At 55.8% G+C, this 19,105-nt stretch overlaps 1 protein-coding gene across 1 annotated transcript in view; it reads left to right on the plus strand.

The window, feature by feature from the left end:
• The first annotated feature begins 1,934 nt into the window (after positions 1–1,934).
• PRRX1 (paired related homeobox 1) overlaps positions 1,935–19,105 on the plus strand; it is a 32,437-nt gene continuing 15,266 nt past the window's right edge. The window contains exon 1 of the mRNA XM_078865244.1: positions 1,935–2,205. Within this exon, the coding sequence (XP_078721370.1) occupies positions 1,935–2,205 (271 nt within the window). The remainder of the gene's footprint in view (positions 2,206–19,105) is intronic.

The following is a 19,105-nucleotide window of genomic DNA, read 5'->3' on the forward strand; positions in this document are numbered from 1 at the left end:
GGCGTGAGGTGTGAGTATCAGCACTGGGGAGACAAAGGCGACCGGGCGTGGTGCGATCCACCGAACCCTCGCGTGCCGTCCCGGCCTTCATTGCGCTCACACACACAGCGCTCGCCCCATCAGCATATTAAAGGGGGAATCTTTGTGTATGAGAATATATTTGAGTGTGTATGAGTGTGGGGGGGTGTTTGTGAGTCAGAGTGGGGTGGGTGTGTGTGTATAAGGGTGTAACTGGGCCTCCTACAGGTCGACTAAGCCTCGAATGAGTACCGAGTGTGATGTGTGTGTAACATGACCACTGCGGGAGACAAAGGCGGCCGGGCGTGGTGCTGGCCACCCACCCCTCGTGTGCCGTGCTCGCAAACAGCACTTGGCCCAACAGTCTGTTAAGGCTACACGGGGGATCTTGTGTGTGGGGGTTGTTTGTGTGTGTGGGTTGTTTGTGTGTGTATGGGTTGGTTGTGTGGGTATGTGTATGGGTTGTTTGTGTGTGTATGTGTGTGTGGGTTGTTTGTGTGTGTATGTGTGTGTATGGGTATGTGTGTATGTATGTGTGTATGGGTATGTGTGTGTATGTATGTGTGTGTATGGGTATGTGTGTATGTATGGGTATGTGTGTGTATGTGTGTGTATGGGTATGTGTGTGTATGTATGTGTGTGTATGTGTGTGTATGTGTGTGTGGGTATGTGTGTGTGTATGTGTGTGTATGTGTGTGTATGGGTATGTGTGTGTATGTATGTGTATATATGTGTATGTATGGGTATGTGTGTGTATGTGTGTGGGGGGGTATGTTTAATTCGTAGTTTAGTGGTGGTGAATTGACCACTAAAAAAAGGACGCTACTGGGCAGTTGGAGGCAGTCGCCCTCCAACAACAACGGAGGGCGGAAGAGCGACGCTCACAACAACGAGCGGAGCGCCGGGTGGCTAAAGCACAGCAAGTTGGTACAGTAGGGGGCACAGGTGGTGCATCAGACAGTCATCTTGGTCATCTCGGTCAGTCGACCCGTGGCACCTGGGTCTGCCCCGTGACCTCCTGCCAGCGGGCGTTCGACACTTCACGTGGCCTCAAGGTGCACATGGCCTGGCACAAGCGTCGTGGTGACGTCACCGCCACTTAGTGGCGAATGGCGGTTGTTGGGGGTATGTGTGTGTGTATGTGTGTGTATGTGTGTGTATGTATGGGTATGTGTGTGTATGTATGCGTGTGTATGTGTGTGTATGGGTATGTGTGTGTATGTGTGTATGGGTATGTGTGTGTATGTGTGTATGGGTATGTGTGTGTATGTGTGTGTATGTGTGTGTATGTGTGTGTATGTATGCGTGTGTATGTGTGTGTATGGGTATGTGTGTGTATGTGTATATGGGTATGTGTAGGGGGTATCGTGTGGTGGGTGGGGGTAGAGGGGGCCTCGTCCCCCCCGCCCCCTCCCCGCTCACCCCCTGACCAATGGGAGCCGCGCGGGGCGTGGGGCCGAGCGCGGCGCGCGGCGTAAAGCGACGCGGGGCGACTCCGCGGGTCGCGGCAACTTCCCAGTCGCGGCGACTCGGGAGGACCTCCACCACCTCCTCCTGCTGCTCCTGCTGCTGCTGCTGCTCCTGCTGCTGCTCCTGCTGCTCGTCGTCTCGGGCAACAGGAATCGGATCGGGCTGGGGCGACTGATGATGATGATGATGATCGGATCTCCTCGCTCCGCATGACTCTGATGACGACGATGATGCTGATCTTGTGCTGATGATGGTGCTGATGATGATGATTCCTGGCCAAGCGTTGCGCGCTTGTTGACGTCCGCCCTTGAGCCGGCTGGCTGCGTCTCCCGACCCACCGCTTTGATAGCAACCCCCGGTTCATCCAGCGGAGCCCGCTCGGTCTGACCATGAGCGGAGGTGGAGGAGGAGGAGGTGGTGGTGGTGGAGGTGGTGGAGGTGGGACGATGCACGGCGCCGGGGTGGACAAGCAGGGACCTTTCTCGGGCGTCGACCCCGGGGGGGTCAACCTGCAGGCGCCCAAGAACTTCTCCGTGAGCCACCTGCTAGACCTGGAGGAGGCGGCGGGGGCGCTGCGCAGGGTCCAGCAGCCCCCCCCGGGGTCGAGGGGGGCCGCGCACGACGAGGACGACGTGGGGGGGGCTCGGGGCGTCGCCTGCGCGAGGCAGATGGAGCTGGGGGGCCTGAGCAGCGGCAGCGACACGGCGCAGCCGGAGGGTACGAGAGCGCGTGGACACGTCGTGTGTGTGTGTGTACACGTGTGTGTGTACACGTGTGTGTACGCGGTGTGTACACGTGTGTGTACACGTGTGTGTACACGGTGTGTGTGTGTACACGGTGTGTGTGCACGGTGTGTACACGTCGTGCGTGTGTGTGTACACGTCGTGCGTGTGTGTGTACACGTGTGTGTGTGTGTGTGTACACGTGTGTGTACACGTGTGTGTGTGTACACGTCGTGTGTGTGTGTACACGTGTGTGTGTGTACACGTGTGTGTACACGTTGTGTGTGTGTGTACACGTCGTGTGTGTGTACACGTGTGTGTGTGTGTACACATTGTGTACACGTGTGTGTGTATCTGTGTACAACTTCATAGGTGCTCGCTAACAAAATTTACCCCAACAGTCTGGTGAGGCTATACGGGTTATCTTTGTCTTTGTGTACAAGTATGTGCGTGCGTGTACGTGTGTATATGTGAGCGCACGTGTGTGTACACGTGTCTTTGTATACTGTATGCGTGGGTGTGCGGAGAGCGGTGGCGCAGCGGTTAGCGCACTGCATTACGAACCAGGCGACCCACGTTTGATTGCGAGATAATTATTTAGAATAATAGTGGCGGATATCTCCTAGGTCGACTCCGCCTTCATGTAGTACCTGGAGCGGCGCGTAAGCATCCGCCCCGGGGAGACAAAGGCGGCCTGGGCGTGGTGCTGGCCACACAACCCACTGGTACTCGCGAACAGCACTTGCCCCAACAATCTGTTGGGGCTACACGGGGGATCTTTGTTTGTTCTGTGTGAGTTTCCAGACGTGTGTACATGTGTGAGTGGGTGGGTTAACATGCATGTTGACGTGTGTGAGTGGGTGGGTTAACATGTATGTTGACGTGTGTGAGTGGGTTAACATGTATGTTGACGTGTGTCTGCGTGTGAGTGGGTGGGTTAACATGTATGTTGACGTGTGTGAGTGGGTGGGTTAACATGTATGTTGACGTGTGTGTGTGAGTGGGTGGGTGGGTTAACATGTATGTTGACGTGTGTGAGTGGGTTGGTTAACATGTATGTTGACGTGTGTCTGTGTGAGTGGGTGGGTTAACATGTATGTTGACGTGTGTGAGTGGGTGGTTTAACGTGTATGTTGACGTGTGTCTGTGTGTGCGTATGTGGGGAGCGGTCGTGTCGCGGTTAGCGCTACGCTGCGCTACGAACCCAGGGAGCCGGGTTCGGTGACAATGATCTGAACCTGTAATGGGCCTCCCCTAGGTCGACTTAGCCTCAAATAAGTACCTGGTGTAGTGTGTAAAATTATCGTCACTGGGGAGACAAAGGCGGTCGGGCGTGGTGCTGGCCACCCACCCCCTCGCTAACAGCACTTGCCCCAACAGTCTGTTCAGGCTATACGGGGGTTCTTTGTCTTTGTATATATGTGTGTGTGTGTTAAAAGTACTCGTGTCTGCGTTTGCACGAATGTGCGTGTGTTGGTGTTTACGTCCAAGCGCGCATCCCAACTGCGTCAGTAAACGTGTGCCGCTGTTTTCGTTAGTGCACGTGTGTGTGTGTGTTCGTGTGGTCGTGTGTGCTCGTGTGTGTGCGTGTTCGTGTGTGTGCGTGTTCGTGTGTGTGTGTGTTCGTGTGTGTTCGTGTGTGCGTGTCTGCGTACCGTGTCTGTCTATTGGCGTGTCTGCGTGTCTGCGTGTGCCTCGTGTGTAGAGTTGTAAGAATTTGTGTATACTATGTATATGTGTATACGTGGGGAGCGGTAGTGTCGTGGTTAGGGCGCTGCGCTACGAACCCGGCGATCCGTGTTCGATTCCCGCTCACGGCCAACACCAATGACGACTATATTTACCGTGCTTGGGACTCCCCTAGGTCGACTCAGCCTCAAATGTTACCACGAGGGATACAAATGTGGCCGGACGTGGTGCTGGATACACCACTCCCGCGTGTGCTGTGCCGGCCTTCGTAGTCGGGGCTACAAAGGGCCGTTTAGGATGTACGGCGGAGCTATGTCTATGTATGGATAGGTGCGTCCATACCACGCGTGTTCGTCGTGTCCATCCTTACTTTAGCACGCTACCTGGTGCCATGTATAAACAGCAGCAGCAGCGACCGGGCGTAGTAGTGCCCCGTGTGTGTGTGTCTCAGTGTCTGTCTGTGTGTGTCTGTGTGTGTGTGTGTTTCTGTGTGTGTTTCTGTGTGTGTTTCTGTGTGTGCGTCTGTGTGTGCGTCTGTGTGTGTTTCTGTGTGTGCGTCTGTGTGTGTTTCTTTGTGTGTGTTTATCTGTGTGTGTTTCTCTGTGTGTGTTTCTGTGTGTGTGTTTCTGTGTGTGTGTGTCTGCGTGTGTGTCTGCGTGTGTGTCTGTGTGTCTGTGTGTGTGTCTGTGTGTCTGTGTGTGTGTCTGTGTGTCTGTGTGTGTGTCTGTGTGTGTGCAAGTGGGGAGTGGTGGTGTAGCGGTTAGCGTGCTGTGCTACGAATCTGGCGGGCCGGGTTCGATTCCCTCTAAAGGCCAACACCAGTGACGATTATCTTAACCATGCCTGGGCCTCCCATAGGTCGACTCGGCCTCAAATGAGTACCTGGTGCGATATGTAAACATCGCCATTAGGGAGACAAAGGCGGCCGGGCGTGGTGCTGGCCACCCACCCCCTCGTGTACCGGGCAGGACTTCATAGGTGCTACTCGCTAATAGCACTTGCCCCAGCAGTTACGGGGGATCTTTGTCTTTTTTGCGTGCAAGCAAGTGGGCAGCGGTGGCGTAGTGGTCAGCAAACTGCGCTACGATCGCAGCCACCCGAGTTCGATCATTCGGCAGCAGCATCATCATCATCAGCAGCACTTTCATCATTATCATCATCGGCAGCAGCATCATCATCATCATCATCCGTCATCGCGACTTGCCGTACGCCAATAAGGGACGCATGACGAATTAATTAACGCGGTGAATCACGCGCGCATTAATTACCCTTAATTGGCGTCACGTGACTTCGTCCGGGAGCTCGGTGGTGTTTGTTGTTGTTTGCAAACTCCTTCCCTGTTCTCTCTGGGGAGCAACAGGCGAGAGGCGCGCCACAGGTTCGAATCCGGTACCGATGGTTAGACCGCCCCTCCCGCACGAGTCCGTGAGCGGCTATGCCCCTATGGGTGTCACTCACTCCCAAGTGTCACTCACTCCCGGGTGCCACTCACTCCACCGAGTCTCAAGACTCCACTGCCAGGAGCGTGCTGCTGCTGCTACACGGGGGATGTTTTGTCAATTTCCCATTTCAATAACGAGACGCGAACCCCATGGTTCGCGCGGCTGTGGAGAATTCAAGGACGCGAGAGACGAGCAGACAACGTCTTTGCAGACAACGTCTCTGCAGACAACGTCTCTGCAGACAACGTCTCTGCAGACAACGTCTCTGCACACAGCAAACGACACGTGTCCTCTACATAACCCACGACGAGGGGCTGGAGACCCCGGAGAATCCCCGGCACCGCGCAGGCCACGAGGGGCGCGACACTCGCTGGTCCACACAGACGGGTACACGAACCCCAACTTGCCGTCCCGTAATTACATGCCCAGCTCCCAAATCCAGCGTGTGGTTGTGGAGTTTTAAGAACAACACTGTCATGCTTTCGGTTGACATCGTGATCGCCTGGACCGCGCGCGGCCTCGGGGGAGACCCAGCCGGCGGCTTCCTCGAGCCGAGGTCGACGTCGTCTCTTGAGTGCGCGCCCCTCACGGCTCACGCCTCGTTCTCCCCATTGTAATTAGACGCCCCAGGGAGTGAGACGTACTCCCACACTCGTGATCGGTGTCAGTAAAGTTAGACAACGACAGAGATCCCCCCGTGTAGCCTTGAATCGACTGTTGGGCAAAGTGCTGTTAGCAAGTAGCATAGATCAAGACCGGCACGGCACACGAGGGGGTGGTTGGCCAGGACCACGCCGGACCGCCTTTGTCTCCCCGATGGCGATGTTTACACGCTGTACCAGGTACTCATTTGAGGCTGAGTCGACCTAGGGGAGGTCCAGGGCCGGTTCAGATAATCGTCACCGGTGTTGGTGGCCGTGAGCGGGAATCGAGACTCGGGTCGTCGGGTTCGTAGCGCAGCGCGCTCACCGCTGCGCCACCGCTCACGAAGTGACACGATTAGGGCGACAGACACGCGCACGCGCGCACCCGTCTGTGAGACGCGCGCTTTGAACAGGCGCGTCTCGTAGGCTGCCTACTCCGGTCCCCAGCCGCTGCCCACGCGAGGTGCGGGCGGAGTGCGGCCGGGATGCTTCTCGCGGCTGCTGCTGCCGCTGTGGGTCTCCCACGAGTGGCTCTCGGACTGTACTGGCACGCGGGGTTCGGCACGACGTCCGACGTTTCGCTCCACGTGCTGGGGAGCTTCTTCAGGGTCACTACATTGAGTTGCGGAGTTGGATGGAATTCATATAACTGTAAAGCCCCCAGCACGTGGAGCGAAACGTCGGACGCCGTGCGGGAACGACGCGTCGCGGCTACTTGAATCCGAAAACCACATCGGTGAGCTCGAAATAGAGGTGGGCAGGCAGGCGCACAGACACAGACGTGTAGAGACGGGCAGACAGTAAGACAGCCAGGTAGCTTGACATACAGAGAGCTCTACAGGCAGGCCGGTGTTCAGAGAGACAGGCAGACACACAGGCATACCGACAGGCAGACACACAGGCAGACCGATAAACAAACAGGCAGACGCGATTGTAAGGACGCACAGTGTTAAGTTGCGCTTTGTTTTTTTTTAAGTCGTCACTGCTGAGATGTGTTTACGATTTAGAAAAATATTTACCATTCCCACGCCTCTCGTGAACCCTAAAATACACGTGACCACACAGCAAACCACGCACGTGACCACGACAACAGCACACACACCTCACCCCACGTGGTTACACCGCCGCTCATCACCGTGAACCGCGACACCTGACCACGTGGACATCACACACGCGCGCGACCACACACACCCACCGAACCCGCCCTCCTGTTTGGCCGAGCACGTGACAACTACCCACACACCTGACCACACACGTGGCAGCTCGCAACCTGACCGGTGGCCTGACCACACACTGAACTTTGACCCCAACCCTAACCACGTGCCCAAGCGATCAAGCCGACTCGGGGGATCAAGATGATCCGTGGAGGCTGCGAGCGAGCACCTATGAAGGAGGCCGCCACTGCACACACGATTGGTGATGTGGTCAAAACCACGCTCGGTCGCCTTTGTCTCCCCGTTGATGATGTTTAACACAGTGCAAGGTACATATTTTAGGCTGAGTCGATCTAAGGAAAGTCCAGGGCCGGCTCAGATATCACTCATTGTTAAATGTGAGCCGTGGTCGGGAATTGAACACTGGTCATCCATGTGTTCGTAGCGCAGCGCGCTAACCACTGTCCCACAGCTCCTCTCTACACTCACACACGCTGTCACGTGTGCACTATGATGATGCTGTACAGAACAACGCATACACATCTATGTACACAGTAACAAAGATCCCTCGTGTAGTCTAAACAAATTGTTGGGGCGAGTGCTGTTAGTGAGCGCCTGTAAACACTGGCGGAGCCAGTGGGGGGGAGGCGTGCCCCCCAATGATCCGATCGAAATCCCTAATTTTGATCGGATAATTGCGGTTTATTAGTAATAAATCGGCATTTTGCGACCTTTACTGCCACTGTGTAGCATATTATTACGTGCGAGGGACTTTATGAGATGATATGACAATAGTCTGAGTCCATAATTGGCAATAAGTAACGGCAAAGCGGTTATAAGTGACTCACAGAATTGTGTGCAGTTGCGTAAACAGAGTCCACGACTTCCCTGAAGGCATTCCCCTTCAGCGAGCGCGATGCCGATCACACAACGCTGATCGAATTCGACCCTCGATCGATGGCTGCGCCATCGCCGCACACGCGTCGAACAAAAGCAAGGGACAAGTCCTCACTTACAACTCTTTACTCACTAACAACTCATTACTTACTCACTAAGAAGTCCTTACTCACTAACAACTCATTACTTACTAACAACTCCTCTATCATTTTTCATTGCTGGAGGGGTTGCCCCCCCTACCTGAAAATCCTCACCTGTGAAGGCAAACCCGGCAGACGAGGGGGTCAGGTGGCAAGCACCACGCTCGACCGCCTTTGTCTCTCCAGTCCTGATGTTTACAGACTGCACCAGGTACTCATTTATAAGGCTCAATCGACCTAGGGGAGGCCCAGGACCGGTTCAGATACTCGTCACCGATGTTGTCCGTGAGCGCTACATACACGCGTATCTGACATGAGTATCTACAGAACGAGACGTGTACAGCGATATACACGACATCACAACACATATCTAGTGATGAACATGCGGGCAAAACATACACACATACATACACATGTATAGCTGCACATGCAGTGCAAACACAAGGATGCCACGTGTAGCTTGAACAGGCTGTTCGGGTGTTATGACCAGCACCACCCCGGCCGCCTTTGTCTCCCCAGTGTTGACAATGCATACACGAGACATAAGACACTCACCATGACACAACGCAGCGTGGAATATAAACACACGCACACACGCACACGTGCACAGAGACACTGACAGTACTTGTATACACAGTGTACACAATGGGAAACACACACACGAGTTGTAGTACACACACACACACGAGTTAAAGTACACACACACACATACACGAGTTGTAGTACACACACACATATACACAGTTTATAGAATGGCACACAGCGGGAGTTCATGTTCACAATCGCGACCGCGTGGCGGTCGTCTGAATAATCGTGGAGACGCACAGAGCCGGGCCTTTGTCCGCGTACAAACATTTGCCAATTACACCACCCCCAGCCCCCCCCCACTCCCCACCTCAACCCCCCCCAACCCCCCCCCCAACCCCCCCACCAACAAGCCCGATGCACCTCGCCGAGTCCGAGTGGAGTTCCCGGTTCGAGGGCAGCAGCAGCCTCGGCATCGGTGGACCGAGTAATTCGCCCCCTCTGGAGTGTGACGCTAAAGCCGAGAGAAAGCGACGCAGCCTCCGCTGTTGGGGTACATTCACACGAAATAGGCGTAGCTGCGGAAATACACGTACGGTATATGATTAGACGTTTAGATCGAGCGGCCTTCAGAAAACAAACCGTGCAGTGCGACGTGTCACGCGATGTGCACAGTACAACGTGCAACGCGTTGCTTGCGACCGGGCGAGTTCCCTGAGTGCCGGTGGTCTTGGTTCGATTCGTCTTCCAGACAAAAGGGTCCAGGGGAGGTGGGTGATTGCTGCGATGGCGCAGTTTGTGCGATTGAATGCTCGTGCCGACACCGCGGCGGTGACGATGACGAAGCCGGCGATGGTTTGACACTCGGGGCTCGCTACGGACCGCAGCGCCTGGCAGAGCCCGCGGGGACTTGCAGGGCAACTTGCGGTGGTCGAGGCGACTCGCGGAGCGGCAGCTCGAGCAGTGGAACGAGTCCGAGAGGTCGCCCGCCGGTGAGGAGATGGAGCGATGGTGACATGAGCTCGTGTGCATGCGCTGGGTGAATTGTGACAGCCCTCGGGGACCATCGTGGTGAAGTATGGTCAAGCGGCGCCCGTGACCGACGCGGCATAGGGAGGCCTTCATCCAGTCGTGAATTGACGACGTCGACTCCACTTGTTCCACACCTGAGCTCTCTCGCCCTTCCAGAACAATCTTCTCATTTCTGTCGCTCGCTCGAGAATGCCGACAACGGCGCGGGGCGAAGTCGGCTCGCGCAGCAGCGGGAAGATCCGTGGCATCGCGAGGAAGTCTTCCTCCAGCAGTGGATAGACCACGGCCGGTCGTGTCGACGACGACTCGCGGCGACCTCATGAACGAGAATACACACGCAGCTGGGACACGCAGCTGGGACACGCAGTTTGGACACGCAGTTTGGACACGCAGCTGGGACACGCAGCTTGGACACGCAGCTTGGACACGCAGCTGGGACACGCAGCTTGGACACGCAGCTGGGACACGCAGCTTGGACACGCAGCTGGGACACGCAGCTTGGACACATCCGAATGACACCGAGCGGAGTGTAATTCAAATACTCACCATCGTCATGATCAGCCTTGATCCATCCACTGCTGGATGGGGGCCTTCTCAAGGTGGTTAGAACATCGAAGAGACGTGCACGCGCGTGCGCGTGCCCGTGCAGCGGCGCTGATGGCCCTCGCCTGCCGCGTGACCCGGACTGTCGGTCGTGTGGCGTCAGGACGAGAGGTCCGCGACGCGTGCAGTTCTGTAGGAGTTGCTGGTGTGTGCACAACGCGCTGGGGGGGGGGGGGCTGTCTACGTGCCGCGCGAAGCTGGCGCCGCGATGAGGCGGAGCGCGACAATCTGCCTGGCGCAGCTGCTGCTGCATTGGCGGTGGTGGTGGTGGTGGCGGTGCACAAGCACAGACAACAACAACAACCACTCGCCGCGTTCGTCCTGTAACAAGCTGTTTCGCCTTAGTGGGGGGTATCTATAATAGGCGACGTTTCGGGATACGGCGCCTCCTTGAGCATAGCAGGTGACGCACACGAGCACGAGAATAACGACGCCAGTGATCGTCCTGTGTTGCGTATTACAGGGTTCGGGTTTTGGTCGAACTATGACCCACATCGAGAGGGTCCGTGTCTCTGTACGCATGGCACATGCACACCCACTCACAGGTACACTCATTCGCCTGCACGCTCATCTGCATACCCACTCACATGCACTCACTCACAAGTACACTCACTCACCTGCACACCGACTCGCCTGCAGGCTCACCTGCACACACGAACACACGCCACCGCTCCCCCCACTACATTCATAGCAGGTAGATGCGTAGCCCCGCAATTGCTCGCTCACGACACTGCTAGCGGAAGTTCATCCTCCAGAGCGAACCGCTAATTGGTCAACTCCTTCGCGTTGAGCAGACGTGTTGGGAGAGATGGCGTACCCACACTTTACCCCACCGCGCGCCACCTGCCCATCATAGACGAACTGTGGTGCCCCATCATGGTGACTGTGACCCTGCCGGGGAACAGACGCGGGGTGGTCCAGAAACTCTCCCTCCCTCCCTCGCTCGTGGCTTAGACTGCCGCGCCAGGAGATGGAGTCGAACCGGCCACCTCTGGATTATTAAAGTCCGATGTGCTGCCCATTAGACCAAGGCAACTGCCACCATGACACGCAGTCACCGCGTGACTGGTGGCAATTATGGTGGCGTTCTCGAAGGGCTCGCGAGCGCTCTGCGCGGTCTGTTCGCCTTGGGGCAGTGGTGACGCAACGGTTAGCGCACTGCGCTGCGAACCCGACGAATATTTTAGCTGGTCCTGGCCATCCCCAAGGTGGACTCAGCCTTAAACGAGTACCTGGTGCGATGTGTAAAACGTCAGCAATGGGGGAGACATCTGCACGGGTGTGATTTTGGTCACACCACCATCCCGTGTGCCGTTCCGGCCTTCATAGGTGCTTCTCGCGAACAGCGCTCGTCCCAACAGTCTGTTAAAGGCGACACGGGGATCGTTGCTGTGTTCACGTTGAGCACGGTGCGTTTGGGCTCAGTGCAAACGAACGCCGTCACCATCGCAGAGTCCGCGTTTCACGAACGCGCTCCCCGCGAATGGATGATGGAAACCCCCCGCGGTGTCCTCGAAGGGCGAAAGAGAGAAAGGGCGAGAGAGAAAAGACCAGAGAGAGAGAGGGGGGCGAGAGAGAAAGAGAGGGGGGGGCGTCGTTCCTCGCGCCGCAAGGAGCCGAGTCTCGGCACCGCCGCGGAGCCCCAGAGCCGAGGGCGCGGGGTCCGAGTTGAGGCCCCGGGCTCAGGGCGGCAGCAGCAGCAGCGGCAGCGGTGACCGAGTCATTCGCCTCCCGTGGAGTGTGACGCTGAAGCCGAGAGAAAGCGGGCAACACCCGCTGCGATATGCGAATGTACACATGTAGAACTAGCCCTGTACACCCATGCATGTCCTTTACAATAACACAACAAAGACAACGATTATCCGATACGCCTATCGGAGACTGTTGGGGCAAGTGCTGTTAGCGAGCACGGCACACGACAGGGTGGGTGGGTGGCTGGGACCACGTCCGGGCTGTCTCCCCAGTGCTGATGTTTCACACCGTAAGAGGGAATTATTCATGGCGGAGTCGACCTAGGGGAGGGTTCAGGACCGGTTCAACTATTCGCTGTCACTGTTATCAGTCGTTCGCATCAATCGAATATGGGTCGCTGGGTCCGTTTCAGTTTCGGTTTCATGTATTAGGTATAGCCCTGTGAGCCATTCGGCTCTTGAATCGGGTGCAACCGCAACAAACAAAAAACAAAAACATGAATAAGAAAACATCTTAAAGTGACTATGTGACTATGCGCAAACAGAAAAATCCAGGAAAAAACACCAAAACATATTCCAGAAAAAGCACCGTACACCAACGCTGCGTTTAAAAAATCCCAGTGGGATGCAAGTCAAACAACAACAACCACAAGACAACTTAGATTAAAGCCATCAGTCTAACTCCGTACTACAACAAACATGGCCAAACCAAAAAACTTTTCGAAATCACCAAAATAAATTCATAAAATCAATGTAACAGTGACCATAGGAACTGTGACCGAAATTTCACAATAAACGGCATAAACAACATGTACTACCAAACCCTGCGGCCATAGCTGGCTGCATGAGTCACTCCACAACAGCAGTAGGAGCATCAGTCGAAGTATCAAACATTTTCTAAACACCTTTAAAGATCAGCACGCCCAATCAAAACACAAGATCATACTTTGCAGCGGCCATCCGGAGCGAAACCTAGTCGACCTAGGGGAGGCCCAGGCCCGGTTCAGGTAATCGTCAGTGCTACGCTAACGCTCCACACACATTGTGTGTGTGTATATACATACACACACACATTGTGTGTGTGTATGTATATACACACACATCTATTGATACCGATACACGTAATATGTACACACTAAATACACAAATCCCCCGTATAGCCTTAACAGACTGTAGGGGCAGGTGTATGTGATGTTTACACACCACGCCAAGTCCTAATTTGCAGCTGAATCGACCTAGAGGAGGCCCAGAACCGATTCAGATAATTGTCACTCGCTCACACTCACACGTGTGTGAGTGTGAGGAGGTGGAGCGGAAGGGGGCGGAGGAGGAGGGGTGGAGAAGAGGGAGGATGAGGTGGAGGAGGAGTCGCAGGGATGAGGAGGAGAGGAGGAGGTGTAGAAGGAGGTTGAATGTGCAGCAGGTAAAGAAGGAGGAGGTGGAGGAGGTGGCGACGAGGTGGATTGCGTGAGTGGAATCGGCTCCTTCCTCGCCACGTGGTGCCGCTCGGAGTTCAGTGAAGTTGCTACTCGAGGCGACGCTGGGACTCGGGCGTGAGTCCGTGCATTCGTCACTCCAACGCTGTGGCACCAACCACCACACCACCACTCCCCACCATACAAACACACACACAGCTAAAACGTAATGACACGTATGCAAACATTGACCATTTATAGAATATAACAGTTCGCATTTATACACTGGACCTCACACCTTGCCAAACACACACACACGTACACACATACATGCACGTACACACACACATACACTGATGGGGGGGGGGGGGCTGTGGCCGCAGCTGCCGCGCCGAGGAGTCGGAGGAGTCGGTGCGAGGGGCCGCGCCGGGGCAGCAGGCAGCCGCGTGGCCGCGTCGGAGGGCGCGGCCACGTCGAGTTCCCAGTGTGCGGTGTGTAGGAGTAGTAGGGGTTATAGTAGTAGTAGTAGGGGTTGTAGGAGTAGTAGGGTTTATAGTAGTAGTAGGGGTTGTAGTATTAGTAGTAGGGGTTGTAGTAGTAGGGCTTGTAGTAGTAGTAGGAGTTGTAGTAGTTGTGGTTGTAGTAGTAGGGTTGTAGTAGGAGTAGTAGGGGTGTAGTTGTAGGGGGTGTAATAGTAGGGGTGTGGTAGTAGGGGTTGGAGTAGTACGGGTGTAGTTGTAGGGGTTGGAGTAGTGGTGGTGTAGTAGTAGGGGTTGTAGTAATAGGGGTTGTAGTAGTGGTGGTGTAGTAGTAGGGGTTGGAGTAGTGGTGGTGTAGTAGTAGGGGTTGTAGTAGTGGTGGTGTAGTAGTAGGGGTTGGAGTAGTGGTGGTGTAGTAGTAGGGGTTGTAGTAATAGGGGTTGTAGTAGTGGTGGTGTAGTAGTAGGGGTTGGAGTAGTGGTGGTGTAGTAGTAGGGGGTGTAGTAGTGGTGGTGTAGTAGTAGGGGTTGGAGTAGTGGTGGTGTAGTAGTAGGGGTTGGAGTAGTGGTGGTGTAGTAGTAGGGGTTGTAGTAGTGGTGGTGTAACTGTAGCGGTTGTAGTAGGGGTTGCAACATTGGCCCGGGCGTGGTGCTGGCCACCCACCCCCTCGTGTACCACAGTGTCGGCCTTCCTAGGTGCTAGCTTACAGCACTTGCCCAAATGGCCTATTATGGCTATCCGGGGGATCTGTGTCTTTATCCGTTCGGGAGTACGACTCCAGGGAGAGTGACTCTGGGATGATTTGGAGCCGAGGAACAGAGCTGTCGTTCACGGCCCAGCATCGGGGTTTGAATCTTGATACCGGTGTACCTGGTGGGGGTTTACGAGATCATCGGGTGTGGGTTGAGGGCCTGGCTTGATCTTTATCGGGGTTCCTGAGCACAGGCTCATAAGACCCAAAACATCGAGCGGTCAGCGACAAACGGAATATTCAGAGTCGTAATCGACGATGAGAGTGTAACGTGTTTCGTGAATGGAGCAGCACGGTTATTGCTCTACGAGCGTGGGGGAGAGAGCCGGTGGCGATGGTGGGAGAGGGAGTTCCAGAGAGGAGCAGTGCGAGGGAATTGAGCAGCGAGTGAAGTGACCTGCAGTGTGGCCAGCGAGTGGGTGGGTGAGTGGGTGGATGCGTGAGTGGGCGAGTAGGTGGGTGAGCGTGTGAGCGAGTGAGTGGGTGGATGCGTGAGTGGGCGAGTAGGTGGGTGAGCGTGTGAGCGAGTGTGCGAGTAGGTGGATGCATGGGTGCGTGAGTGGGTGAGCGTGTGAGCGAGTGTGCTGTTGTGACTTCAACAGTGGTGGGTGTACAGTGTGTATGGGGTTGAAACAGTCTGAAGGGTTGATTGGTGGGTTGATCTGCTTTTATGCAGCATGTAAGCAGTGATATGTGGAGCAGTTTCGCCTTTCTCGAGTCCCATCAGCAGTGTAAAGGACAGTGTAGAGGACAGTGTAGAGGACACACGGCGTAATACTCTTATTCACGAACAGCGGTCAGCGCACAGCGCTATTGACCCGGTCAACTGAGTTCGATCCCCGGTCACGGCTAACATCAGTGGCATCGCGATATCTGTCCCGCGCCGCTTTCCCACTTCACAGAGGCGCACTCTGCGTGTTCCCCCGGCGCCTCCCAAAGTTTCTAAAACCTCCACACACCCCCAAAGCAACCGGTATTGACCAACATCCCAATGCTAGAAAAAATAACCTGAAAATTACTCCATTAAGATCACACGGCAGCAGCAACATCGCCCCCCCCCACCTACGATAACCTGGCAGGACCCTCCTGAGAAAGAGCATTGAGACTCAGCGAGGCTGTCCTGGGTAAACGAGCGAATGTCATCACCACCAAAGACGACGACGCACCAATCACTTCGAATCCCCTCCTCGCCCTTGGCGACTTCGATTGCCTCCCGTGAACGTCCTCGTCGTGAGTTTGATTCTCGCGTGAACGGCAGAACGTCGGTCAAGCAACTTTCCATACTTCCCTCGTAAGGTGATGATCATGATGATAATTTAATTCAGTTTCTTTAAGAAGCTCCCAGCACATGGAGCGAAACGTCGGATATCGTGCCGGACAAGGCGTGGCGGCACAGCCCGGCACACCTCGGAGATGCAGAGCAGCAGCAGCACGACCACTTGCGCAGTTGCTCGATTGTGATGATGATGAACACGGTGACATTATTACACGAGAGCAATAGAGGCATAACAATGACTGCCGCGTCGTCGTCTTGTCCCCTCGCGCAAAGCGCGGGGCGGGGTTCCTCCTCGCTGCTCGCACGCGCAGCAGGTGCCGTGCGGCTCACGACGGCACGTGCCGTGCGTGTGCCGTGCCGCACGCAGCCCACCGTGCTCGTCGAGGCAGCCGCGCCAGGCGGCGCAGGGCGGCTCTCCCAGACCTATTCTACGAGTCACGTGCTATGGAGAGGAGCCATTGCCCGAAACGTCGCCTATTATCTTTTTCCCTTTTAACGCGTGTTATGGGACGAACCCGTCGAGTGGTTGTGGTTGGCCGTGCTTGTTCACCACCTCCACCGCTGGCACGCAGCAGCAGCAGCAGCGGCAGCGGCGGCAGCGGCGGCAGCGGCAGCGCCGGGCGGACTGTTCCGCGAGCCGCCGTGGCTCCGCTGTGGCGACCTCCGCGGCTCGCCGGGCACCGCGATGGTGGTCAACGCGGAAAGACGCGACCCGGGCTACGTGCGGCCCAAGTTTCAAACCAAAGGTCACCCGCGTAGCTTCACCAGACTGTCGTGGCAAGTGCTGTTAGCGAGCACCGTGCTAAGTTCCGCACAGAGCGCGCTCCGTGCGCGTGCTCACAGAGCTCACAGAGCGCGCGCACGGACCCTTTCGAGCATTTTGCACGCAAAAAACCACCAGCAGTTCCTGAAGAGCCGCATGCATCGCAGTCCTCTCGTCGTAACGTTACACGTAGGCGTTCAAGACCGATATTCACGATTCATGACTTCGTTTCTCTTTCATTGTAGATCGTGGTGTCGGTACAATGTCATTTTTTTGACTATAACCCTCCACCACCCAGCGACAGAGTCCATCACATGAAGCCGTCACGTGGCCACACGCGGCAGCTCGATGTTGTTTGTCGTCACGACGCGGCCGTGGAGGAGCAGGAGGGGTGAGGAGAAGCCCAGGCAGAGTGTGGGCGTCATCGCCCGTGGTGTGAGAGCCGAAACGTCGGACAAAATTGCCAAAATGTTGTTTGGGCTTCTCGACATCGCTCCGGCTCGTCGCGTGGAGTTTTCTCGGGGTACTTTGGGTTTGCCCTCCACAATTGTAAACATGCGTTTATATTAGTTGGCTGCTACTAGAAGTGTGATGATGATTAGGATGATGATCTATGCCACTTTGATGCGCTATTATGTGTGGCCAGGTCGCCTCCGAAAAATAGCTCATAGCTCAGCGGGCTTGAATCGGTAAACGAACCTGTTTTTATTTGTCTTTATTTGTAGTAACGATATGGTTGTTATGGTTGTGTGGTTGTTGTGGTTGTTGTGGTTGTGTGGTTGTTGTGGTTGTTGTGGCTGTGTGCGTGTTGGTGAGTCGCTTGGCTCTGCCATGAGGCGCGAGACTCCGATCGGTGCCGGGGCAGGAGGGGGAGTCGGCGGTGCCCGCTCGGGCAGCCCGCGCGAGCCGCACCGTCGCCTACGCGGGCACGTGCCGGCGGGCGAGCTGGCCACCACAATCTTTGCCCATGGTTCCCGCCTTGCTCGCCCGTTGCTGGCCGCACGTGGAACCGACGCCGGAGACGTCTGGGCCTGGGCTCGTGGATCGCGTGGCGAGTCGGGGCCGCGCTCGTGCGCGAGCGAGAGAGGGGCACAACGGGGAGCGACGTGGGTTCGAGGACGCACGCGGGTTTGATGGCATCGCACTGACCTTCAGCCAGCAGTGGATAGACCACGATGAGGACGGACGCACGGAGAGATCGCGTCTTTGTAGTGAGAGGCATGAAGAGGAGCACGTGGATTAGAGGACACGCGTGGCTTGATGGCATCGTCCAGACTGCTAAGAGAAGTGAGTGGGGCTTGGGCAGAAGGGAGGGCGATAGCCGACTGTCGAGACTAATAACGGAGTGGCAGTCAATGAATGGAACGCAACTGAGAATCCGTCCCCCAGGGAGATGGAGCGATGGAATCAGTTCGAACGCAGGTGCTGGGCGGATTGTTGGCATCGCATGATCGTGAGAAGTGGGAGCTCGGGGAGGCCTTAATCCAGCAGTGCATCGATCATGGCTGTTGATGGTGGTATTGAGAATTGTATAGAATTCGTAGGGTTCAGTATCAATGCCTTGCGCTCCCAGAGCCAGACAAAGGCATCTTCAGGATGATCAGGGTTCAGTGTTAATGAGCGAGGCTCGTAGAGCCAGAACACGGCAGCAGCGGTAGCTGCGGATACCTGATGATGATGCCGATGATGATGATGCCGATGCACAAATGGGAATGTAAAAACTCTGCGGCAGTATGATCCATGGAGCCTCGAACGCAGACTCAGTGCCCGGTCCACAAACACAGAGGAGGAGGAGGTGGAGGAGGCATCATCAGAGCGATGCCCCCCCCCACTCCGCCGCTACTCCTGACTCCGCAATCCTCTGGCTCATTAACCACCTCCATGTGAAATTACAGCTGTTGTTCTGCGTCATCATCATCATCATCAGCTCCAGGAGGAAGACGGAGAAGACCGAGGGCACCACGATCCGTGCGACTCACGATTCCGGTCTCCCTGCACTGGGGGGGGGGGGGGGCTGCCCGACACTTGGGGGTCAATGTCAAAGGCAGATTAATGGCCGACACTGCCGTGGGAATTCGGCTGAGCTCCCGTGTGCGTACGTGTGTGTGTGCGAGTGTGCGTACGTGTGTGTGTGTGTGCGTACGTGTGTGTGTGTGCGAGTGTGCGTACGTACGTGTGTGTGTGTGCGCGTGTTAAAGCTATATGGGGGGTCTTTGTCTTAGTATATTACAGACTGTTGGGGCAAGTGCTGTTAGCGAGCACCTATGAAGGCCGGCACGGCACACGAAGGGGTGGGTGGTTATAACCGTTTGTCTCCCCAGTGGCGATGTTTTACTTATCGCACCAGATGCTCATTTGAGGCGGAGTCAACCGAGGGGAGGCCCAGGACCGGTT

The sequence above is a fragment of the Lampetra fluviatilis genome, chromosome 20 (genome assembly GCF_964198595.1).
Source record: "Lampetra fluviatilis chromosome 20, kcLamFluv1.1, whole genome shotgun sequence".
In the NCBI taxonomy this organism is placed as follows: domain Eukaryota; kingdom Metazoa; phylum Chordata; class Hyperoartia; order Petromyzontiformes; family Petromyzontidae; genus Lampetra; species Lampetra fluviatilis.